Below are 25,588 nucleotides of genomic sequence, written 5' to 3'. Positions count from 1 at the left end.
AGGCTGGGCAAGAGGCTGACAGAAGAATGGGGACAGTCCACAGAGTCATAAGGGCTCCAAGGTCTTTCCCTGTCCACATCTGTAATACCAGACTGTGAGTCCCAGGGAGCTGGGACTTTATCTCCTACAATGCTGCCCACCCAGCCCTCAGCACAGTGCTTGGCCCCTTGAACTAACAACCTGACATCCAGGAGTCCCTGGCACCACTCTCCGACCCGGGGAAGCTGCCTCCTGTCTGCGCACTGAACGAGCTTAGCCAGAACACTGAGGCCCAGGGGCGCAGGTTCAGGGATTTCCCTCTTGGATGGAGGCTCTGGGGAATGAATGATGGCCTGATCCCCAAAGCCTGGCTGGGTGTGATCATGGCGCCCCCTGGTGGCCCCAGTGGGTCAACTGTGTCCACCCAATGCTCGCTACTCCCTGGTGCTAAAGCTATTGGATACTCTGTCTGGTGGTTGCTGAGAACAGTCCCTGCCTCGCAGAGAAGGCTGCCTTCCCTTTGGCTTTGAGAACCCGAACAGGGAGAGGTGACTGTGGCTTGTGTTTCCGCCCCCTCTCTTAGCCGGGGCTCTGACCTGTCGCTCCAGCTGCTGCAAAGACTCTGCCCACAAGGAGGCTCCTTAGTGGGGATCAGGTCTCCCCCGTGTGGGATAGAAGCAGGGCACCTCTTTCCCTGTGCCAGGGTCTCCCTCAAACAGTCTGGGGGGAGGGCAGGTGTTTCTCACCTCACTGCCCTTGGCCAGGGCGAAGCCACCACCCAGAAGGAAGACGATATTCCAGGGCATCTTCTCATTCACTGTCTTCCAGTTGAGGAGGGCAGGAGGGGCCTTCAGCCTCCCTGGTTTGTCTATTTCCCAGGCAGAGGAGGATGGGTCACCAAGGGCCTACAGGTTTTCCCTCCCCTCCACTTGGGTCTCTCTCTGGGTCCCTATCTGAGTTTAATGCACGTGGGAGAGGGACCCTCAGTTCGGCAACATCCTTACTTTGCCCCTGAGCTCCTGCACCCTTGGCAACTCATCCCCACTTCTCTGGGCTTTTACCACTCCTGTCAAGTGTGGTTGAAGGCACATTTCATGACAGAAGGCAGAGGCTGCCCAGAGCCCCTTCCCTGCCCCAGTCCAGGTTCTTACCTGGATCTTGAGTCAGCCCTGGGATCTTGGAGGGCACCAAGAACATAATTATGCCAATGAAGATGGCCACTGTCCCATCGGACGCCATGCTGTGGGCAGGGCAAGCAGGGCAGGCTTAGTGGCTCAGGTCTGCTCAGGGTCATCGGGTGGAAAGGCGGTGGAGAGGAGCCCCCTCCCACAGATGTGCCAAGTCCTCTTGACACGTCCTCTCCACCGTGTTACCTCCTGGTAGGCACCAGGAGGTGAGCCCCAGAAGGATTCCCTGTCTCCCCCAGAATGCTCACCTTTTCCCATCCTTGTCGGGAAAAGCCAGGTTGCCCCAGCCAAGGAAAAAGCCGGGCTCCCGCGTGAACCATAGCACCACCAAGATGACAAAGAGGACAGAGACAGCCTTCTCTGCAAAGCTCATGGGGCCCAGTAGCTTGTGTTCTGTTTGGATGATGTGGAAGGCTGCCTGCTCTTGCTCCCGCTGGTGTCCGCCAAAGCCAAAGTTCTTCAGGAAGCTGCAGGCAGGGGGCGGGGGGGGGGGGGGGCAGTTCTTGAGGGCCCCGCACCAGGCAGGGGAAGCAAGGGGTTCTGAGTGCCTGTGTTATACTGCCAAGACCACCTCAGTGTTGCCACACGAAGGCCTTGGACCCACCCAAGGTTCTGGAAGAAGAGTAGAAGACTCTCAGGGCGTCACGGTTCTTAGCAGAGGCAAGGCTGGGGCTCCAGGGACAGGTCTCTCCATCTGCCCCATTGACTCCCTGTCCCTCCAGAAATTCTCTTGTGTTAAGCCGTCCTTTGCTCAGAGTGAGGTGGATCTAGAGGCCTGGACCCCACGGTTCCTTCTGACTCCAGATCACCCTCCCCTCTTCCAACAGCCTTTCGGGAAACCCTCCCCTCCCTCTCCTACCTGCTTCTGGGCATCCAACTCCTGCCAGCCTGAGCCCCACCAACATCACTCTTAGAGGCACAGAGGCTGCCACTCACTCCTGTGTGCCCCTTGCTTCACTCAGGTTTATTTCTAACTTTTCTCTTGGGCAAATCTCAACTCCCCGAGGGACTGTGCGTTCCTCAATGGCAAAGACCACAATTCACACATCTTTGAATCCCCTGTGGTGCCTTGCATATGCTGGTCTCTTTGACTACACCTTGCCTTGTACCGGTGCCCAGCCTCAACCCAGCCTCCTTGCACCTGCCCAAGCGAATTTTCCAAAGGACAGCAGCAATACTTAAAAACTTTCAATGTGTCGGGAGCCTGGGTGTTAAGCATTCGACTTCAGCTCAGGTCATGATCTCGTGGTGTGTGAGTTCGAGCCCCACCCTGGGCTCTGTGCTGAGAACTCAGAGCCTAGAGCCTGCTTGGGATTCTGTGTCGCCCTCTCTCTCTGCCCCTCCCCTGCTTGCATTCTGTTTTTCTCTCTCTCAAAAACAAATAAACATTTAAAAAAAAACCCAAAAAACGTTCAATGTCCCCCCCCCCCTTACTTCCCTCCCTCCCCACCACCACCTGGACAGGAAGGGCAAATAACAACTCATACCACAATACCATTCATATCACTACTCCTAGCCTGTACTCGTAGCAGACATCACCAGTCAATCCCAGACTCAATTCCAACTGAGCTCTAGCAAGGTCTCACATTCAAAAGGTTTTCTTTTCTTTTCTTTTAAAAAAAAATGTATTTATTTGGGGGAGATCACAAGTTGGGGGGCAGAGAGAGGAGGACGGAGGATCTGAAGCGGGCTCTGTGCTGACAGGCTGACAGCAGTGAGCCTAATGTGGGGCTCGAAAGCTCAAACCGGGGAACTGCGAGATCATGACCTGAGCCAACCTGAAGTCGGACGCTCAACCGACTGGGCCACGCAGGTGCCCCAAGGTCTCACAAGATTTTCAACTCAGGCTTCTAGTCATTACCAGTAACCCAGGGTTGGAAGTAAGAATAAAGCCTATTTACTACTCTGGGCCTCAAGGGCAAGGTCCAAACCGTTTATGTGGCACACAGGATCCTCCATAATCTTCCCCTGCCTACTTCTCCAGCTTCAACTCCTAATATTCCGTTTTGCTCTTTACGTTTCAACCAAACAAAACTAGAGTTTTCCCAAACACATGGTCTTTCTTGCCTCTGTACCTATGCACAAGCTGTTCCTGCTGCCTGGAATGTCTTCACCCCATTCTCCACCTGGCTGGCTTCTAGTTCTACAAGACTCACTTCGGTCAGCGTGTCCTCCGGGGGCCTTCTGGCATCTCCACTATCCTGGGCCGTGTTCCTGCAGCCCCCGGACTTCCTTCTGTCACGGCCCCTGCCATACCATCACCCATTGGATGGTGAGCTCCAAGGACAGGGCCCGTGCCTAATGTCCTCTAGCATTCTCCGTGCCTAATACGGGGCCAGATGTAAGTAGACCGCAACAAATGCTTTTGTAAGTGGCCGTGTTCACGGTGCACTCAAGCATTTACCAAAGGACGGTGGAGCCTTATGGGATGGATCTGGCCTGGGCATCGGGAGACCTGGTTTTCAATGTCAGCATGGACAAATCTAGTTGAATACCGCCCCTCGAGCCTCCGTTTGCTCATCTGCTAAATGGGGTCATACTCTCCATCCAGTAAGCCCCTCAAATGGGGATGCTAGGTACATAGCCCTTGGGAGGGCATTGTATCCTCTGTCACAGTGGCCAGCCACCTGGTTACCCAACGGGAAGCTCCCAGAGGGTAAGGGCGGGCGCCCGGGCTTCTTTCGTCCAGTCCACCACTTACTTGAACCCCAGGAAGAGCACCTGCAGCCACAGCCAGGCAAGCAGCAGCAAGATGACCATGGTGGGGAAGGCAAAGCCGAACCAGGAGGTGAAGTTCACCACGTTGCCGTTTTCGGGGAAGAGCCTGAAGGGGGATACGGGCTGCTGCGTGACCCTGCCCGCTGACCGGCCGGCCCCAGCGGCCTCCCTGGGGAAGGGCAGGTGCCCCACCCCACAGCCCCAGTCACTCACGAGTTGACCTGGCCTTGCAGCACCAGGTTGGGGGTGGTGCCGGTGAGCGTGGCGATGCCCCCGATGCTGGCCGAGTAGCACACACACAGGCTCATGCCCTGGCTAAAGCGGACCCGCTGCCTGTCCTTCTGTGCCTTCGGCTCTGAAGAAGCAGGCGGGACAGGGTGGACCTGCCCGTTATCTGGGAACGAGGGAGAGCTTCGGTGGGGGGGTGGGCGCAGGGCCACCTCTGGGGAGCATGGCCGGAGTGTTCCGCAGCCTCCGGGGGCCTTGTCAGTGGACAGCTGAGACCCACCCCCCCGGGTGAGGGGAGCGGGCAGGGGTGCGTCCAGGTCTGCAAGGGAGGCTCAGGCCGGGTGGGTCCTCAGACACCATCTGGCCCACACTCTCTCTTGACAGAGGGAGATGGAGACACAGAGAATGGAAGAGGACTATTCAAACAGGACGAACGGAGCCTGGATCCCTGATGGCCCACCCAGACTCTGGCTCCCTGCCTCCCAGGGTGACCCAGCATCTTGGTTTGCCCAGGACTGAAGGGATTCTCAGAACATGGGACTTTTTTTTTTTTTTTTACGTTTATTCATGTTTGAGAGACAGTGAGAGACACAGGATGAGTGGGGGAAGGGGCAGAGGGAGGGAGACAACAGAATCCGAAACAGGCTCCAGGCTCTGAGCTGCCAGCACAGAGCCCGACTCGAGGCTCGAGCCCGTGAACTGTGAGATCGTGACCTGAGCCGAAGTTGTATGCTTAACCGACTGAGCCAGCCAGCCGTCCCAGAACATGGGACTTCAAAACATTTTTTATGATTTTATTTTTTAAAAATGTTTATTATTTATTTTGAGAGAGAGAGAGAGAGAGAGAGAGTGAGCAGGGGAGGGGTAGAGAGAGAGGAAGAGAGAGAATCCCAAACAGGCTCCACGCACAGTGGATCCTGACTCGGTGTGAGATCCCATGACCCTGAGCTCATGACCTGAGCCGAAATCAAGAGGTGGACGCTCGGGGCGCCTGGGTGGCGCAGTCGGTTAAGCGTCCGACTTCAGCCAGGTCACGATCTCGCGGTCCGTGAGTTCGAGCCCCGCGTCAGGCTCTGGGCTGGGCTGATGGCCCAGAGCCTGGAGCTCGTTTCCGATTCTGTGTCTCCCTCTCTCTCTGACCCTTCCCCGTTCATGCTATGTCTCTCTCTGTCCCAAAAATAAATTAAAAAAAAAAAAAAAAAAAAAAAAAGAGGTGGACGCTCAACCGACTGAGCCACCCGGGCGCCCTGTGGGACTTTTTGTTTTAAAACTAAGACAGTCTTGGGCAAACCAGGACAAGTTGGTCACTGTACATCTTGCCTCCCTTTTGTCTCCCTGGGGGCTCCAAGATGACCACTCCTGTCGTGGACATCATCTCAGACCCTCCCCAAGGGCCGGGGGTGGGGGCGGGGCAGGGTCGAGCCTCATCCTTCTCACCAAGCTTGGTCACGTCCTTCTGGGGACTTGGTTCCTGGAGCTCAAAGGTGGGGTTGTCACTGCCCTCCTCTACATCCTTGCCTGTGGGCGTCTTGTACAGCTGTTCCAGAACAGCATGTGCGATGGGCACCATCATGGCCGTGGTGGCTGTGTTGCTGATCCACATGGACAGGAAGGCCGTGACCAACATGAAGCCCAACAGCAGCCTAGGGACAGACAGACGGACACACTGGCTGGTGTTCCAGTGTCCCTGCGGGGACTGGATACCCAGCACACCACCCGCTCCAGGTTCCCCAGTCCTGGTTTGTGAGCACTCACAGGGCAGGCCGCACCCCGATGATGAGGAGCACGCGGAGGGCAATGCGTTTGTGCAGATTCCAGTGTTCCACAGCGATGGCCACGAGCAACCCCCCGACGAACAGGATGTTGGTGTCCTTAAAGTACTCGATGCACACCTGGCAGGCAGGGACAGCTGAGAGGCAGGAAGGGGTCTCCCCCTGTGCCCCTGTGCCCCTGGGCAGAAGCTACAGTCACTGACATTCCCACAAACAGGGGTTGGTCTCTGGGCTCTCGGAACCAAATGGAAATGGTCTTTGGATCATCTTCCATTTAATATTAACCAGGTTCCTCTCTTCCTGCCAAATTCCTTCTTTCTCCCCTCAGGAACGAGTGCGAGGTAATCTAGCCTGATCCCAGTCATGTTTCAAGCCATTGACTAGGAGCTAGAGAATTTAGTGTGGATTCTGGAAACTATGGCAGTGGTTCTCAAAGTGTGGTCCATAAGCTGGCATCATCACCAACCTGGAGCTTGCGAGGAACGAAATGCTCAGGCCCTGCCCCAGATCCACTGAATCAGAAACTCTGGGGGGGGTAGGGCCCAGCAATCTGTTTCAACCAGCCCCCCAGCCCCGAGGGTGATCCTGACACACGCTCATGTTTCAGGGTCACTGAACCCAGAAAATACAAGTTCTTTAGCTGACTTTCAAGGCCCCTTTTCCTGGGTCACCAGGCCTTTCCACCTCCCTGGCCTACACCTGGTCCGCTTTGAATTAGCTCTCAATACCAACCATGCACTTCTAGAACGCACGCCCCCCCTGCTCCCCTGTGTCTTCTAGCTGACTCCTCCTTTAGTGCTCCCTGACCTGCCAAGCAGAGGCGAGGACCCCTCTTCCGTGTGCCCTGCCTGTGAGGAGTCTTCTTCCTTCACCAGTGTTTTAGAGCAGACCCCCTCCATACCGGGAGCCTTTCCTCTTGGGAAAGGGGGGAGGCTTACCTCGGAGGCATCCATTATGCCCATCATGGGGTACAGGATGATGGGGAAGAGGGCGGTGACAGCCAGGGGCAGAGCCTCGGTGCACCAGAAGAGCGCCATGAGGATGATGGAGTAGGCACAGTAGGCTTCCTGTGGGCGGGAGAGGGGTGGCAGAGCTGTTGCTGGGGCAGGCTTGTGTCCCGGAGCCACGTCACCTCCTGCCCCCAGAGAAAACAGGCCATTTGTAACAGTGGAGTGAGAGCCTGTGAAACCCACAGTCACTGATAACAGAGTCTAAGTCCCATTTCAAAACGGAAATAAAAAACAAAGCAAGGCACTCACCACCTTGTCTTTGACCTTGAGGAGGCTAGGCATTATGATCCAGCCATACTGGAGAGTCTAGATTTGGGTATCAAGCCCCACTCAGCCTGAGGGCACTGCGGTGGGCCAAAGTGAGGATCCCCCGGAGGAGATGGGGCTCATCTAGAAAAGACCCGGGGCCTGGCCAGTGTGGACTCCAGCCTGGCACCTCGGCCTTCCCTGGCTTTGTCAGAGCCTGTAAGAATATATTTGTATGACGATGTAATGCATTTTTGTTCCCTCTCCCAGAAGGTGAGCTCCGTGAGGACAGACTCCATTTTGCCGCACCTTAGGTGCTTGGAGCTCAGAACCCAGCAGGCTTCAGAGCAAATTTTTTCTGAAAGACTGAATCACTGGGAAGTTTGGGAATAGTGGGAGCAAGCCTGGCCTGACCACTGCATCGCACATTTCCAGGGGGTGCCATTCACATTTATAGAAGACGTGAAAGGTTCCCCCATCCCCGAGTTGTGCAGGGAGGTGGTGGGAGGGGTAAACCCTGAGACACGGTTTTGCAAGCCTTTGGGTACCAGAGGCTCTCCTTTCTCTGACAGGGCCCCCAGGTCTAGAGGGGGCTGGCCTCAGACGTGGGAGGGGACCTGGAGCAGAAATGGAAGTCAGACAGTCGGCCCCGGCGTCCTGGGGCCCCAGTGACATGGAAGTCTCCAGGGGAGCAGGTGTACACATCCAAGGCTCCCCTGGGGCACCAGCTGGCTCTGTGGGTGGAGGCAAGGGGCTGTGTTCAGAAGCAAGGAGCTGCGTGCTGGGACAGTGGGCTGGGAGGCCCCTCCTCTCTGACCTGTCTCAGCTGTCCCTGGCCCTCTTGTTTTCTCCACCTGGTGCCTGCCGTCCTCACCCCTTAGTACCTCATGCCCTTAGTACCCTAAGTTTGGGAAGGGTCCCTGGCGGTAGCCAGGGGGAAGAGGAAGCTGCTGTTTATTGAGCAACTCTTAGGAGCTGGGTGTTTTCCTACCTGTGGTTACAAGAAACTCAAACAGCCATTAAGGTGGGTGTGGTGGTCCCAGGTTACAGAGGAACTTGAGAAGGTAAGTGGCTCTTCAAGGTCACAGAACTGGGGCGGAGCAGAGCAGGGAAGACCCAGGCAAAGTATCTAGATTGCAGGATTCCAAGAGCGTTTCCCCGGTGTCCCAGGGAGAGGGCACCCCTCGACTGGAACAGCACGCAGCTGCAGGGCCAGGTGATGCCAGGCTCACTTTCTCATCATGAAATTTCCACCATCTCTCCTCACCCTGGACATGAACTCTTGGGCCCCAGGGGTGGGGCCACCTTGACCTTCGCCCAGAGACCTGCACCCCCCCCCCCCCCACCCAGGAGGCCTGTTTTGCTGAAGCTGCTGTTCCTCAAGCACTTTCTCACTTGCAAGGATTGCAGGGGAGGTTACTCATCCTCCCCTGGGGCTAAGGGCAGGCCAAGCCCCTCTGGACCCTGGTGTCCCCCCTCCCCCAGCCCCCTGGGAATTCTCTGGCCAGAGACAAGGAGGGGGCTGGGGTAGATGATCACTGCTGATGCAAGAAGAAAGTGCTGCTAACGACAGCAGAAGCATCCCCAGGACTACTGCGTGCCAGGCTCCGCGCCCTCCATGCTTCAGAGGATTGTCGAGTTTAGTTGCTCTGGGAGGTAATGACTCTTGTTCCCATTCCACAGATGAAGAAACGAAGGCACAAATAAACGAAGTAAACGTCTCAGCGTCACACGCTAGCAAGTGAAGAAGCCAGGCCATCTGGGTCTTGAGCCTCAGCTTTTGCCTTCTACCCTGAGCTCGGTCCCTCACAGTCACAGGGTGTCCCCCAGCCTCAGGTTCACTGTGACCAGTGGGGTGTATGGGGGTGATCTGGGGCTCTGAATTCCAACAACTATCTTCCAGGGGCGCCTGGGTGGCTCAGTCAACTGAACATCTGACTCTTGGTTTCGGCTCAGGTCACATTCTCAAGGTTCATGAGTTCGAGTCCTGTGTTGGGGTCTACGCGGACAGCGCAGAGCCCGCCTGGGATTCTCTCTCTCTCCTTGTCTCTCTGCCCTCCCCCGCCCCCCCTCTCAAAAATAAGTAAACATTAAAAAAAAAAGAGAGAGAGAGAGAACTATCTTCCTGGGGGCCTGCCACTTCCTGTCATCAAGCTCCAGGCAAGTTCCTTCTCTTCTGAGACCGCAGAGAGTTGTTAATAGTGAAGCCCTGCCCACCACGCTCCAGCGTGTTCAGTCTCTGGCTCCCCTAACCCTTTACATCTCTTCCCCTCCTCCCCTTCCTCCTCCTCACACGTCTATCTGTCTCTGGATCAAACCCCAAACCGGTTTCAAAGTTCTCTCCAGAAGCCTTCTGTGGCCCTGGTGGCCCTGGCCCTGTGTCTCCATCTTACCCTTATGGGCAGGCTTGTCTGGATGTGGCATAATTTGCTGACCTGTTCTTCCTGGGTCATAGGATTCTTAACTGGGGCATGGAGTCCCAAGGAATTTGAAGGAAAGGTATTTCATCTTTGTGCTAACATCTAAGTTCCAAACGTAGGCGGCAAAGCCACGGTGATTGATTTTGTCACAGGCCCGATCGTGGCTGCCAGCCATCGGATACGTGCACAGATCGCTTGCTGCTGTTATCTCAAAAGAGTGTTTATGTCCATCACTAGTTTTGAAATTAGAGTAGTTACACCAACACTAGAAGCTTAATGCATTAATAATCACCTATATTTCTGAATTGCGATGTTTTTTCATGTTTTCATTACCGTATTCCAACATAATTGGTTTCCTTTATAATCCTATACGTTTTATTTTGTGCATTTCACTTTATTTCTTAAAGCTTGTATTTGTTTATGTTGAGAGAGACAGACAACGCGAGTGGGCAAGGGGCAGAGAGAGGGAGAGAGAGAATCCCAAGCAGTCTCGGCACTGTCAGCACAGAGCCGGAGGTGGGGCTCGAACCCACGACCCGTGAGACCATGACCTGAGCTGAAGTCAAGAGTCAGATGTTTAACCGACTGAGCCACCCAGGCGCCCCTATTTTGCGCATTTTATTTATTTTTTTTTTTTTTAAATTTTTTTTTCAACGTTTTTTATTTATTTTTGGGACAGAGAGAGACAGAGCATGAACGGGGGAGGGGCAGAGAGAGAGAGGGAGACACAGAATCGGAAACAGGCTCCAGGCTCCGAGCCATCAGCCCAGAGCCCGACGCGGGGCTCGAACTCACGGACCGCGAGATCGTGACCTGGCTGAAGTCGGACGCTTAACCGACTGCGCCACCCAGGCGCCCCTATTTTGCGCATTTTAAAGCAATATTCTGAGAAGAGTACATAGTGTTTACTAGATAGCCAAAGGTATTCATAACTCAGAAATGGGTTAGAATCCCTGAGAGAGGTTTTCAGCCTCCTCCATTTTGACCTCAATCTGTACTTTCTAACTGATGAAATTCTTTTTTCCAGCGTATTTCTTAGCTCAGGCAAAAGACTTGAGTGGCAAAGCATCCCGTGATGAAGACCAAAACTGCCCCCCACCCCGCCCCGCCCAGCAACAAGGAAAGCCCTGACACCAGCAAGACCTCATGTGATTGACCCCAAGAAAGTGATTGACCTGACCTTCCCTGCCCACCCGAACATACCCACCGACCTTTGTCCCACATTTTCCTTATATAAACCTGGAAGTATTTTCAGCACCTGGAGGAGACAGTCTTTGAGATGTTAGTCCACTGTCTTCCAGGTGGTGGCCTCACTGAAATTAATTCCTTTCTTGTTTCATCTGCACTCATCCCTCTGCCTCTGTGTTTTGTGGTTTTTTTTTTTTTAATGTTTATTTATTTTTTGAGACAGACAGAGTGTGAGCAGGGGAGGGGCAGAGAGAGAGAGAGAGAGAGAGAGAGCGAGACACAGAACCCGAAACAGGCTCCAGGCTCCAAGCTGTCAGCACAGAGCCTGACACGGGGCTTGAACTCACGAACTGCAAGATCACGACCTGAGGCCAAGTCCGACGCTTAACCGGTTGAGCCGCCCAGGCGCCCCTGTCCCTCTGCCTTTGGATTTTGCCAGCAGCGAGTCACCCAACCTGGTCTGTTTGCAGCCCCGGAGCCGGGTGCTCTTGCACACCTGGGACCCAGTTACATCCCCACCCTAAGGCAAAGAACAAAAAATTTACCTAGCAGCAACCACTGGGGCTTCCCTGAATCTCCTTGGGAGTTTTCCAAACTTCTAGATCCATCTCTGTGTGGAATTACTCTCTGGGCGGGAGCAGGGGTCTCTACTAGTCCCAGCAATGTGGTGGGAGCCAGAGTGAGGAACTGACGGAGGGTGGGGAGGTCGGGTGGGCGCTCTGCATATGTTCTCTCTCTTTTCCTCCTCTCATCTCCGCGGGGCAGTGGCACTGAGAGGTGAGGAAGGAACCTGGGCTGGCCAAGCTCAGATGGCCGCCTGTGGCATGGGACCGGGACCCTCTGGCCACCGGCAGCTCCCCAGGCTGCGGCAGGCACTGTGCATGCCTTTGTCATAGTCACAGCAGGTGCTGCTGTCCAAGGTGGCCCTCCTGGAGCTCAGATACCACCAGGGAAGAGTTTGTTTCTGGCAGCAAGTGCTTTTTCCTGCCTCAGTCACTACCTTGCGCAGATCAGTAGGGGAGGGGTTCCCCAGATCTGTTCCTTGGCTGAGGATTTGCTCCTCTCTCAGTATCCATCTATGGGCTCCCAAGGACGGGGAGTGAGGCTTTTCACCTCCGCGTCTCTCGCCCCTGGCTCGTTGGCTGGTGCTGGCCTGGGCGTGAAGCCCTCCTTTCCTGCTTGCGTCACCCCAACACCTGCCCCAGGAAGCATCCCGTTTGGATCCCCGTTCTCTTCAACCTCTGGGGAGTCGCTGCTACCGGGAGCCCCTTCGGGGGGAAACCCTTCATCAGGCACTCATTCGACAGATCCCCTCTCCACTCTGGCTCTACAGTCCTGCTGGTTCTATGCCTCAAATGTACCCACTGACTTCTCTCCAGCTCTCGGCCACCATCCTGGCCCAAGCCCCAGCATCCATCACCAAGACTCCTACAAGACCTCCTCATTTGCCTCTCTTCCTCTCTTGCCCCTGAAATCTCTTCTCCCTGCTGCAGGCAGAGTGATCTCGAGTCACAAGTCTGTTTAATTCACCCCAATCCTGCAACACAGGCACACTCACCTCAAAGCAGCTCAAATCCCTTCACACTGTCTGAAAGGTTTGTACAGATGCATGCCACAGTAGATGTCCACAAAATAAAATTCATAGTTACACACACACACACAAAGTCCCTTCAGAGTATCCGGCTGCTCTCAGAAGTTCGGGGCTGATTTGAGCCTCTCCTTCTCCACTCCAGCCACACTGGCCCTCCTCCAGTTCCTCAAATATTCCATCCTCCCTGCAGCCACAGGGCCTTTGCACATAATTTCCTCTCTTCCCTCCCCACTTTGCCTAGTCGATGTCTACTTACTCTTGAGATCTTAACTCAAGTATTCCTTTTTCAGAGAGTCCTCCAAGGGTTCCAGGCTCGGTTATAGTCCCCGTTTTCACACACCTGGCCCCTGTACCTCCTGCATAGCACCCATCACAGTCTGTAATGAAACACTTCGTTTCATGAATTTCTTGATGAACTTCAACCTTTTCATCAGACTGTACTCTCTAGGGAGTACAAAGCCTGAGTCTGTTTCTGCCCACCCCACCAGGCACCTATATGGAGGGGACACACACACACTATATGGAGAATGAATATTAGGCACTAGGGATACAGACGTGAGTCAGGCCTGGCCCTGGCCTTCAGGGACTCCAAGTGCCCCCATGTGGGCTGGCCCGTGGGGCCACAGATGGGTGTGGATAGAAGAGATAAGGCTCAGAGGGCTTCCAAACCCCAAGAATGGCGGCTCGCTTCTTTTGTAATGGGAAACACAGGTCAGAGGTCAGAAAATCTGTGTGTCCGGGCCCAGCTTTATGGCTGTGTCCTTGGGCAAGTTACTTAACCTCTCTCAGCCTTTGTCTTTTCTTTCTTCCTTTCTTTCTTTCTTTCTTTCTTTCTTTCTTTCTTTCTTTCTTTCTTTCATGATCAATGCAAGCAACATTGATCATTTCCAGCTGTACGCACATTTATCTCCTTATCTGCAAATGGGAATAAAGGAAACACCTACCTCGCTGGGCAATCGTAAGGGTAAAGGATGTGAATGCGTAGGTATATGTCATAAAGGACCACAGATGACAGTGAGCAGACAGTGGGGTTGGCGTTGGGAGATGAACGTGCTCCTGGGCTTCTGGGGAACCAGGGTGGATGCACCAAGCACAAATGGAGATGCAACTTCCAGAGAATCCAGGGCAGACTCTGGACCCGGGGTGTGGGCAAGGTGTGGGACCTGAGGGCATCACGGCCTTTACCCGTCATGGGCATAGAGCAGCCCGTGGTTGTTGGGCAGCAGCGAATGTGCCTGTAGTCTCAGAGGTATCACAACTGACTCCTCCTGCTGATTGAAGGTTAACCCAGGGAGGGGGGATGGGTTGGCACACAGCGGATCACTCCCACTGCCCCTCTGCCCCCGGTAAGTAGGGATGCCGCTGGCAGGGAGCACTCCCGGGTCTGGGGAGGGAGGTGAGGCACGGGTGCTCACCTGCCAAGCACCATGGCAAAGGAGAGATCAGAGTGGGATCCCAGAGGAGAAGGGGCCCCCTTCCCGGAGCCTCCATCTGTCTGGGCTGAGGAAGGCTCTCAGAGGGGACACTGAACGGGTACTGAGGGATGAATAGGAGTTTGGTGGGCAGGTGGGCAAATGGTGTTCAGGTGAGGGAGTAAGCAGAGAGGGAACAGAATGAGGCATAAAAGATTTCAGTGCATTCTTGGAGGGGTGTAATGCTTGGAAAAGGCCTTGTCTGCCTTGAGGGAGATCTAGCACTTTATCTGGAAGACAGGGGTAAACAGTGGGCCCCTTAAAGGGTTTTAAGAGGAGAGAGTGACATGGTCAGGTTACGCTGATGCTACCATTTGTGATTAAAAAAATTTTTTTTTTAAATATTTCTTTATTCTTGGGAGACTGAGAGACAGAGTACAAGCAGGGGAGGGACAGAGAGAGAGAGAGAGAGAGAGAGAGAGTGAGAATTTGAAGCAGGCTCCAGGCTCCGAGCTGTCAGCACAGAGCCCAACACGGGGCTCGAACCTACGAAGCGTGGGATCATGACCTGGGCTGAAGTCGGATGCTTAACCGACTGAGCCACCCAGGCGCCCCAACCATTTGTGATTTTTAAAAATATGTGCACAAGTGTTTGTATATACATGGGAAAATCTCTGATTCAAAATTCTTGCCCATTTTTTGTACCAAGTTTTCCTTGGCAGCCTGATGAAGTCTTCTAACTCCTTTTCAGAATGTTTTTAGGGGGGCCTGGGTGGCTCAGTCAGTTAAGCGTCTGACTCTTGATTTCAGCTCAGGATCTCACGGTTCATGGGATCGAGCCCCATGTTGGGCTCTGTGCTGACAGTGTGGGGCCTGCTTGGGATTCTCTCCCTCTTTCTCTGCCCCTCTCCTGTTTGCATGGGTGCTCTCTAGCTCTCACTCTCTCTCTCTCAAAATAAATAAATACATAAGCTTAAAAAATAAAAGAATAATGTTTTTAAATCCGTTAAATAAAATGCATAGAATCAGAAAGGAAACCAACTGCATTGAAATACAGTGATTGCAATATAAAAGATGGGCTAGATAATGACACATGTTACTCTTTCTTAGCTAACAAGACCTTCACTGGCTAACAGCTACTGTAATTGCAAAGTCACGATTAACAAACAATATTTCAAGATACCTGCAACAGCTGTAATGCAATGTGAAAATATCTGTGATTTCTACCGGTGGCGAAGTCAAAGACATGGTTAATACTATTGTGGTTTGTGGGGCATCTGGGTGGCTCAGTCGGTTGAGCATCCGACTTCGGCTTGGGTCATGATCTCACTGTTGGTGAGTTCGAGCCCCGAGTCGGGCTCTGTGCTGACAGCCTGGAGCCTGTTTCGGATTCTGTGTCTCCCTCTCTCTCTACCCCTCTCCAGTTTGCACTCTGTCTCTCTCTCTCTCTAAATAAATAAATAAATGGTAAAAACAAACAAACACTACTGTGATTTGTTATTCACATTCATGACAGAAGTAAATTTTCTTTAGGTTATTGATGATAAAATACAGGTTTTTTGTTTTTGTTTTTTTTTCTATCCAAGTACACAGACGTCCTGAATTTTCCCCACAGATTCCCAAGGATGAGGAGTCCCTGCTCTGGAGGATGCACACCGTGTTGGCCACTGAGACTACCCTCAGGAAGGGCACTGGGGCAGAGAGTGGGCTGAAGTCCTCTCCATTTCACTCTTTGGTACTGCTGAATTTTGTACGATGTCAGTATGCCATCTAACTACACAGATAAATCATCTAAAGATGAAAATAGGGAGCAGGGCACCTGAGCAGCTGTCGGTTGAGCGTCCGACTCTTGATTTCAGCTCAGGTCATGATCCTAGAGTGGCAGGATAGAGCCCAACTTTGGGATTCTCTCTCCCTCTCTCTCCGCCCTGCCCTTGCTCATGCATGCACACCCTCTCTCTCAAAAAAATATAAATAAATATAAATAAAAATTTTTTAACAAAATAAGTAAAATGGGGAACTTACACCTGCTATATTGCAGCAAATGAATTGGAAGACACAGGATGGGAGTCCAGGAGGTCCCAGGAGGCTCCAAGAGGCCGTGCTGCGTGTCGAATGGGCAGATGGCGGGGGCTCAGAGCAGGTCATAGCAGTGAAGATAAGAGGGAAAGGATGGACTCCGGAGATATTAGGAGAAGGCAGGGTTTGGGTGATGGTTCGTGGCTTGGGCAGAAGAAGTGGGCGGAGAAAACTCTCCGGTGCTCGTCCTGGGTGTCTAGATACATGGCAGGGATCGCAAGGAGGGGAGACAGGCTGAAGGGGGTTGAGGAAGGAGGTGCAGAGTAGGCTGGGGCGTGTGATATTCTTTCCAGGAATAATAGGCCCGTCCATGCTACATGCCTAATCTTTTTGAGACGCTGAATATACAAAGTGGACAATGGCCACTCCACATATAAAAATATGCCCTGAAACCTCTGCAGCAACCAGCCCGGCTAGCCCAACCACAACGTCTCCAACAATGGCCCAAACAGTCTGGATTTGCTCAGTGACCGCCAGCTTCCCTCATCTTTGTCCCCACTCTCTACCCCCACTTCCAACTCAGGACCAACCAGTGAAAGCCAAATATACATCCTTAACCCATCACACGGGACGCTCCGCGTCTGTCAGCCCCCGTCCAGCTTCCCCTGCCAACAGCCTCCAGTCAGGACGGACCTGAAGCCTCCCCTTTTCCACTCTAAACCATTCCCACCTCCCGCCCACCTTTGAGGTTCTGCTAAAAGCAAGCGATGGTGGCTGACTCCCTTCTTATCCTTTGCCTGATCTCATTTGGGAGATCTTTGTTTATTTCTGCACCATAATGGGAATGAGTTTGTTACATCATCTTCTGTTCTAAGAGGCCGAGGGGAAACAATGGGGCTCTGAGTGTCAGAGAAGACAAACTGTTGGGGGAAGAGTCCTGACCTCACAGTCTGGGCTGGGGCCAGGTCCGCCTGAGTCCACAGAAGAGCAAAACAGCAGGCAGGAGTGCTATGAGCAAAGCACTCCCACACTCCGTGGGTTTGATCCCCACCACAGCCCCAGGCCTTGCTGCTGGAAACTGTCCTGGTTAAGGTTCTACCTTGCTTTCCCACCCTTGACCTTCACCGAGCAGGTGCTGATAGGCATGGACATAATTTGGTCATTTGGGCAAAAAGTCCAAGCCGGGGAGATGTCTCCCAGGGATTCCCCTGGCCTTGGAGGCTGGGTCCTTCTAATCCTCCTCCCAGGCCTCTCAGAGACCAGAAAACCTGTCTCCAACTAGTCCCAGCACTGCTGGTGGCCACAATTTGGGATTACACCTCACAGCTCTAGTGGGGGTGACCAGCCGCACCTCGCCCTCCTACTTCATAGGTGGGAACACTGAGGCCCCCTCGTGAGGACAACAGCTCACGTGAACAGAAGTCATCTCTGGAAAAGAAGTGCCTGGGGCTAGGGGAGCCCAGGTGGCTCAGTCGGTTAAGTGTCTGACTTCGGCTCAGGTCATGATCTCCCAGTCTGTGGGTTCGAGCCCCGAGACGGGCTCTGTGCTGACAGCTCAGAGCCTGGAGCCTGCTTCGGATTCTGTGTCTCCCTCTCTCTCTGCCCTCCTCTGCTCACACTGTCTCTCTATCTCTCAAAAATAAATAGAGAGAGAAAGAAAGAAAGAAAGTGCCGGGGGCTAGTTGTGTCTTCCAGGGGCTAGGAATTCAGACAAGGGGCAGACGCAGAGAACCACCCGTTATTGAGCCCTGGGTACCAGGCACTTTATGTACACGGGTTATTTTGTTTTATCTTCAGGGCAGCCCCTTAGGGGGAGAGGGCTGGTGAGGTGAACAGCTGTTCATACTACAGAGTGAATTTGGACCCACATCGTCTGACTCCCAAACCCCTGTTTTGTTCCATGGACTCTGCCTTCTTGACCGAGAGCCAGGAAGTCTCAGAAGATGGAGGTGGGCCCCAGAACTGAGGTCCAAATTCCTTGTACGGTCTTCATGCCTAGGGTGAATCATCCGAGTCCTGCTCTGTCTCTGGGATTCAGGAACAGCTTATAGTAAGGGCGTTTTAATTACACAGGTTAAAAAAATTTTTTTTCTAATATTTTATTTATTTTTGAGAGAGAGAGAGAGAGAGAGAGGCAGAGTACGAGCAGGGGAAGGGCAGAGAGAGAGGGAGACACAGAATCCGAAGAAGGCTCCAGGCTCTGAGCTGTCAGCACAGAGCCCGACGCAGGGCTTGAACTCACGAACTGTGAGATCATGACCTGAGCCGAAGTCAGACACTCAACTGACTGAACCACCCAGGTGCCCCTAATTCCACAGATTTTAAAGCTCACGCATGCATATACACAACGTACTGTTCGTGTATTCTAGGAGTGCAGCTGATTCAGATGAAGAAATTCTGCCCTCTGTTCTTCCTGTACATACAATCTGGATTTCAGCTAAGCTCTGTCCGGGCAAACATTGTGCCCCTAGGAGACTGTTTTTACAGATGGTCCCATCGGGTCCCGGGGCAGGGCCAGGCACCTATGTTTTGACCCTAAAAATCTTCACTCCTTTCTCCTGGCTTTTCAGGGCTGACGACATTGGCTGACCTCCCCCTGCCTCTCTAAGTGAGTTTATACCACCTTGTCCTCACTCTGTTCCCCATGCCACACTGGCCTTTGTTTATCCCTCCACCTTGCCAAGCTCACCCGTGGCCTTGGGCTTTTGCACCGCGTGCCCTGCCTGGACAGCTCTTCACCCAGAGCTGTGTTTGGCTGGCCTGTTACTTGCCATTCAGGTCCTAGGGTAAATATCATTGCCCCGGGAGGCCTTCCTTGACCACCTTATCCAGAGCAGCCTGTCCGTTACAGTTTTTGCAACAAGGACAGTAGATGCTTTGGTGTGTCTTCTCCCCGCCTTCCCATCCCCCACCGTCTAAACAGTCCCTGCCACACAGTACATGTTCCCTAATGAGGGAATGAACGCGTGAATGAATGGATGGACATAAGGTTTCTGGCTCACTGATAGGGCCTCTTTGCTGTCTGATTACAGGGTTGGGGGAGCAGTGAGGAAGCCCCAGGCCCCACTGTCCCCACACTGGTGGCTGATCTTATGGCTAGGAAGTTTCTACTGGATTCATTCATAACCCATGTTTTGCCTTTTGGAAAAGTCACTGAAGGATTTGACCTGTCTTGCTCTGGAACGAGCATCTGCTCGTCCCACCAGAGGGTGATAAGCATTTCAAGGATTCTGTTGCTCCCCCTCGAACACACCCCACTGTTCCAGCCCCCACACCTTTGCTCCCGCAGTTGTCTCCACCTGGCCTGCCCTCTACGGATGCCTCTGACTGTTGGAATCTCACTCGGCCTTCAAGGCCCAACTCAAACACGACCTGCTTTGGATTCTCCCCTGACTCATTCGGAAGAATCTCCTCCCTCCTCTGAGCTCCTCAGCCTTCCGGCTGTACCTCTGGGTGAACACATGTTCCTCTACACTGATAGCAACTTGAGACAGAACCCTGTGTTCCTTCTCAGGAACCCCTAGCACAGAGCAGGCGCTCAGACATCCCTGACTACACCAGAGTGGAAGGATTGGCCGATGGCTGGCTGGCTGTGAGGGTGGATGGCTTAAGAGGTGACTTACAACGAGGCCACCACCCTGCATCCCTGGACAGTCCCAGGCTGAGACCCCAAGGCCAGCTTCCAGTTTAGACTTTGCCTTTCTGTAGCTGGGGTGTTAGACAAATTACTTGACTACCCTGGGCCTCAATTTATATGTCTGTAAAATGGGATAATAGCAGTAATCTCACAGTAACTGAGAAGTTTTTGCGAGAAATAAATGCATTAGTGCTTTGAAGTGCTTGGCACAAAGACGAACACATAAGAACTACTCCATAAATGTCAACTTTTATAATATAGACACCAGTCTGAGCCTAGTCTGGGGCTCCGCCCTCCCACTTCAGGGGCCAGGGGTAAGCTTGGACACTCACTGCAGATGGCAGGGACTCAAGAGTCCTCTTGGCCCACATTCATGCCTTCATTTGGCAGATATTTGTTGAGCACCTACTATGTGCCACCTACTGGGGATTGGGCAAGGAAAAAAGACAAAGTCCCTGCCCTCACGGAGCCTACATTCTAGGATAGGGAGTCAGAGAATAAATAGAAAAGAAACAAATACATCAGGGGTGACTGGGTGGCTCAGTTGATTAAGGGTCTGATGCTTGGTTTCAGCTCAAGTCACGATTCTGTGGTTCATGGGTTCGAGCCCTGCATCAGGCTCCATGCTGCCAGTGTAGAGCCTGCTTAGGATTCTCTCTCTGTCTCCTTCTCTCTCTCTCTCTCTCTCTCTCTCTCTCTGTCTCCCCTGCTCATGCTCTCTCTCTCTCAAGATGGACAAACTTTATTCAACGTTTTTTTTTTTTTTTTACTTATTTTTGGGACAGAGAGAGACAGAGCATGAACGGGGGAGGGGCAGAGAGAGAGGGAGACACAGAATCGGAAACAGGCTCCAGGCTCCGAGCCATCAGCCCAGAGCCCGACGCGGGGCTCGAACTCACAGACCGCGAGATCGTGACCTGGCTGAAGTCGGACGCTTAACCGACTGCGCCACCCAGGCGCCCCAAGATGGACAAACTTTAAATAAATCAATCAATCAGAAACAAATGTATCATTTCAGATGGTGAAAGCCCTTTAAATAAAACAATGGGGTTTTGTAATAGAGCACACCTGGCGGCAGTCAGAGAAGGCTTTTTCTGAGGCCATGGATTTAGGTTGAAACCTAAGGAATGAGAAGCACTCATCTGGGAAAGAACATTCCAGGCGGGGAGATGAGCAATTTGAGGAGACCAGAGAAAGCTGGTGAGGCTGGAGAAGAGTGAATGAGAGGTAGGATATGAGGCTTTGGGGACCATGGGGTCTACCCTCTAAACCCTAAGAGGTTTGGGTTCTGTTTCAAGTTTGACAGGAAGCCTGTGTAAGGGCTTACACAGGGTAGTGGCTGGGTAAAGAATGGTCTGGGGAGGAACAGGGAGAGGAGAGATATGGCGGCCTGGACTGGTGTGGAGGCAGTGACAGGTGATTCCATTCAGAATGTTTCATGGAGGGGCACTAGGGTGGCTCAGTGTTAAGCATCTGACTTCGGCTCAGGTCGTGATCTCATGGTTCATGGGTTTGAGTCGCATACTGGGTGAGCTTGAGCCCCACTTCCAGTGAGCTCCGCCTCTCTCTCTCTTCTCTCTCTCTCTCTCTCTGCCCCTTCTAGGATTCTCTCTCTGCGCCTTGCTCACTTGTGCCCCCTCTCTCTCTCTCTCAAAAAAAAAAAAAAAATTTCGTGGATACCGAGTCAACAGGACCCACTGGTGCCATGTGGAAATGAAGGGAAAAGAGGAATCAGGGATGGCTCTAGGGGCACCTGGGTGGCTCATTCGGTAAAGCATGCAACTCTTGATCTTGGGGTTGTGCGTTCGAGCCCCATGTTGGATATGAGATTACTTAAAAATAAATTAAAAAAATTTTTTTAATGTGTATTCATTTTTGAGAGACAGAGTGTGAGTGGGGAGGGGCAGAGAGAGAGGGAGGCACAGAATCTGAAGCAGGCTCCAGGCTCTGAGCTGTCAGCACAGAGCCCGTCTCGGGGCTCGACCTCATGATCTGTGAGATCATGCCTTGAGCCGAAGTTGGCGGCTTCACCGACGGAGTCACCCAGGTGTCCTGCTAAAAATAGAACCTTAAAAAAATAATGATAGGAATGTCATCGAAAGAGGAAGTTGAACCACTCTTGATGAGTGAGGCTGCAGGAAGAGCCAGCTGGAAAAGATGAGCAATCAGGGTTCTGTTTTGGATGTGTAAAAGCATATGCTGTTTAAAAGAAAAGATTCAGGAGCAAGAGTCCAATGTTAGTTGAGTAATAAGGGCTTAGAGGTTAGGGCTGGGGCTGCAGATTGGGGAGCTGTCTCCCCAGTGAAACAGCAAAAGGTCATCTAGGGGGAGAGTGAGAACAGGGAGGGAGACAGGAAAAGTGGCCAAGGGAGAGGAAAGCCAGGAGATGTCAACAAAGCCAGGCCTCGAGAACCCTCTGGAAGGTAGGGTCTTGAAGACTGGAGCTGTCTTTTTTTTTTTTTTTTTTTTTAATGTTTATTTATTTTTGAGAGCAAGAGAGAGAGAGAGAATAAGTGGGTTAGGGGCAGAGAGAGAGGGAGACACAGAATCCAAAGCAGCCTCCAGGCTCCGAGCTGTCAGCACAGAGCCTGAGGCGGATCTCGAACTCACAAACTGTGAGATCAAGCCCTAAGTCGAAGTTGGACGCTTAACTGACTGAGCCACCCAGGTGCCCCCGAGACTGGAGCTGTCTTTAAAAAAAAGTTTTTTTTTAATATTTATTTATTTTTGAGAGAGACAGAATGTGAGTGGGTTAGGGGCAGAGAGAGAGGGAGACACAGAATCTGAAACAGGCTCCAGGCTCTGAGCTGTCAGCACAGGGCCCAACGCGGGGCTCGAACTCACAGACCGTGAGATCATGACCTGAGCCAGACATCAGACGCTTAACCAACTGAGCCACCCAGGTGCCCCTGAGACTGGAGCTGTCTTAAGGAAAGACAGGTGCGGTGCAGACAGGCTTTGAGGCCTTCTGCTGTGAGAGTCAGAGAAAGCAGGCCTTTGAAGGGGGATGTAGGATTCAAGGAGGGTTTGGTTTTTAAGGTGATAGTGTAGCCTGTTTGTATGCTAATGGCACAGCTTAGGCAGAGAGGGAGACATTGATGAGGCAGGAGAGAGAGAGGATAATTATGGGAGCAAAGTCCTTGAGAGGAGCTGGTATCCAGGGCCCCAGTGGAGGGGTTGGGCCCCATAAATAGGACCAGGAACAGTTCGTCTGAGTCAGGACATAGTCTGTGAGGCCGAGGCGGGCAGCAGGGCTGGGAGCAGCACAGGGAAGACGGGAGCTCTGACACACAGCACTCCCACCAGGAGGCCTGGCTTCTAGTTCTGACTCAGGCTTCCCTGTGTGACGTTGGGCAAGTTGCTGGGTCTTTCTGGGCTGTACTTACCTGGGGAGCAAAATGGGAATCATGGTCCCTGTCTGTCCTTCCTCCTGTGGTTAGCACACTTGACCCAACCTGTCTGAAAACCCATCTGATGTGTCCCCAGCACAGAGATGTCACCGGCTTTGGCCCGAGATGAGAGTTGTCTCAAGGGTCAGCCAGGCATTATCACTTACCAAGTGTCCTGGGCCCACTCCTGGGCCCCTACATCCCCAGTCCTTCACCCCTTTGGGATACCATGAACAAAAAGCCTGCCTCGATTTCCCTATCCGTAACAAAAGAGCTCAATGGGCCGTGCTGGGATTGTGGGGTGGGGCCAGAGCCTGGATTCTGTCTGAGCCTTTTGGGAAGCAGCAGGGTGGAGAGAAGTTAGCTAGACCACACCCCCAGCTCTGCCACTTTCTAACTGTGACCTGCTATGAAGCTTGAGCTTCAAGGCCCTCCTGAACTGACCCTTCCCAAAGCCCCATTATTTCAGATTTATAATTGTATGTACTTTTCCTTACAAGGCGGCCCTCAAAGTGTATAATCTCCCAGCTCCGTGAAACCAGGATCTGCCTTGGGATGCAGGTAAGTGACTTAACCTCACTTTTCCCATCTGTAAAATGGGACAGTCAGACCCACCTCTTAAGATGAGAGGAAGGGAAGCCGGAGGGCGGTGGCGGTGGGGAGGGGGGCACGGAAAGATGAGAGGAAGGGTCACTGGGTGCACGGGACAGGGCATGTGGTGGGGGCTCCAATAAATGGGAGCCCAAGTTATGGCTCCTGCTGCCTGGTGGAGGGCAGCAGGACCCTGTGGCACCTCTCCCGCCATCCAGGGTATGGGGTCTACGGGCCCACTGGTTGGGTCCTGTCTGTCCAGTTCCCACTCCTCTCCCTCAGCTGACTTAGCCCTTGGGATCCAGGTGAGCTCTTTCTCTTTCTACTTACACCCTTAATGGCACAAACTGCCTGAGGCCAGCTTCCTCCTACTCCCTTTCTACCCCTCTCTCCCGCCCCACTGAGCCCAGTCCAGGGCTGGGGGAGCACCCACGAGGCAGATAACCCCATCTGCTGCCACCTGCACCCTCTTTGTGGAAGTGGCTTCCTGTCTCCCAAGGTGGTAGATTTCAAGTGCACCTGAGCAATTCACATCGGGCTACTACACTGAGTGCCAAGCAAAAGCCCGCTTTGCTCTCGTCACCCTCAGCCTCAGGTCATAGTCTCACTCACAGGATGGGGGGTGATGAGTGAGCTATCTGGTCCTAAGGATGCCCAGCTCTGGCCCGGAATGCCCTCCCCCCACCCTTTTGGAGCTTGTCTGTGCCCAGAACCGCAAGTCCTTACCTTAGTGGGGACGAGGATGGGCAGAGGCAGCAGGAAAATAGGCAGCAAGAACACAATCAGGTAGGAGCGATAGGCCCACAGGCCCTGCCAGCAGGTGGCCATGGTGTGGACCCACGAGGGCTGCTGAAGCCACTGCCTCCGGGATCCAGGGAATTGAAGGAGCAACGCAGCAGCGGGTAGGCGGCCGGCCGGCCAGGGCAAGTTTATATAAAGCCGGCTGAGTGTTAACCATTGACCCGCTCTGGCAATCGGACTGTTTTTGGAGTCCAGGAGGTGAGAGTAAGGAGGAGGGACTTGCAGGAGGTGTAAAGATCAGGAAGACTTTGCAAAGAAAGGGAGCAGGCAAGATCAAGGAATAAAAGCCTCTGGTTCTTTCAAGAAGTTAAGCCCAGAGTTAACCCCTTCTGGGCAGAGGGCTGCCTCGGGAGAGGCTGGAGAAGGAAGGGTGTCTGGGAAGCCCCACAGCTCGCCTCGGCGGGGCAAGACTCACAGCCCCCTCCCCAGCCCAGCCTCCCCTCTCTCCTTTTACTCTATATCTCCGCAGAGCAGTTTATACTGCCCCAGGGGCAGCCCTGCCCCCACAGAGGCCCTGCCCTTCAGGAGTTTCCAGTCTGAGATTGAGGACAGCCAATCTGAAGCAAGCCCTCCTCCTTCCAGGTATCAAGGAAACTGCCAGTCCTGACTCTTGTTTGCTGTGTGACGCTGCTTCACTGACTTGACCTCTCTGAACAACCACTTCCTTGTTCTGCTGTCATATCTTCCCATTGTGAGGCTCATCTTAGACAATCTGTGGTATGTGGATCATAAAGATTAGTTTTTTAAAGTCCTTCCTGGTTCCTCACTCCCACCCCGAACTGCTGTAGAAGACCGGCAAAGATCTCCCCATTTATACACCATCCATCCATCCATCCATCCACTCACCAAACAAGCATTTGGCCCCAAATTATATAGTCAGTCCTGTGTTCAGTGCTAAGGATGCAGAAATTAGGATGCTGCTCGTAATAGTGTTTGTTTCACATTCAGTACAAGCTGGTCAGTGTACGATTTCATTTGCTCTGTACAAACACTATGGTTGACGTAACTATTCCACTTGACGGGTGGGACAACTGAGGCCCCAGGACACAGAGCCAGCCAGAATTCTAACACGCTTTTTGAATGCCCTGTGGGGAAGTCCAAACCCAGTGGCACCAGGTGACAGGAGAGAATGAGGAGCTTGGGACAAGGGCTGCTGGAGAAAGTGACATGTGAGCTAAACCCGGCAAGTTGCATCTAATGTGGTCACCAGGTGCTGAAGGGACGATCACTAGCAGAGAGAAGAGCATGCTAAGACCTGGAGGGGGGGTGTGTGTGTGTATAGGTGTTTGTGTAGGAGGGTGCTTGTTGTGGGTCGGAAGGACTTGCTGGTTGTCTGTCTACCTAGAGCCTCAGGCTCTCTGTGCTCTCACCCTTCCCCACCCCAGAGTGCACACAGGAGA

At 53.0% G+C, this 25,588-nt stretch overlaps 1 protein-coding gene and 1 long non-coding RNA gene across 2 annotated transcripts in view; one reads left to right on the top strand and one right to left on the bottom strand.

Moving 5' to 3' along the window:
• SLC13A2 (solute carrier family 13 member 2) overlaps nt 1-24,504 on the bottom strand; it is a 27,023-nt gene extending 2,519 nt beyond the window's left edge. Inside the window, exons 1-9 of the mRNA XM_058703563.1 lie at nt 24,114-24,504; nt 6,823-6,951; nt 5,868-6,004; nt 5,550-5,755; nt 4,098-4,278; nt 3,868-3,990; nt 1,415-1,633; nt 1,131-1,219; nt 726-847 (exon numbers count right to left, since the gene is read on the bottom strand). Coding sequence (XP_058559546.1) covers nt 726-847; nt 1,131-1,219; nt 1,415-1,633; nt 3,868-3,990; nt 4,098-4,278; nt 5,550-5,755; nt 5,868-6,004; nt 6,823-6,951; nt 24,114-24,215 — 1,308 coding nt within the window. The 5' untranslated portion in view covers nt 24,216-24,504. The remainder of the gene's footprint in view (nt 1-725; nt 848-1,130; nt 1,220-1,414; nt 1,634-3,867; nt 3,991-4,097; nt 4,279-5,549; nt 5,756-5,867; nt 6,005-6,822; nt 6,952-24,113) is intronic.
• On the top strand, nt 23,207-25,588 carry LOC131497364 (uncharacterized). The gene is made up of 3 exons (XR_009254918.1): nt 23,207-23,357; nt 24,771-24,905; nt 25,239-25,588. It is a non-coding gene; the product is annotated as an uncharacterized LOC131497364 (long non-coding RNA).

This window comes from Neofelis nebulosa, chromosome 16 (genome assembly GCF_028018385.1).
Source record: "Neofelis nebulosa isolate mNeoNeb1 chromosome 16, mNeoNeb1.pri, whole genome shotgun sequence".
Lineage (NCBI taxonomy): Eukaryota > Metazoa > Chordata > Mammalia > Carnivora > Felidae > Neofelis > Neofelis nebulosa.
Note: the sequence above shows the minus strand (reverse complement) of the source record. Positions and strands in the feature narration are given on the sequence as shown.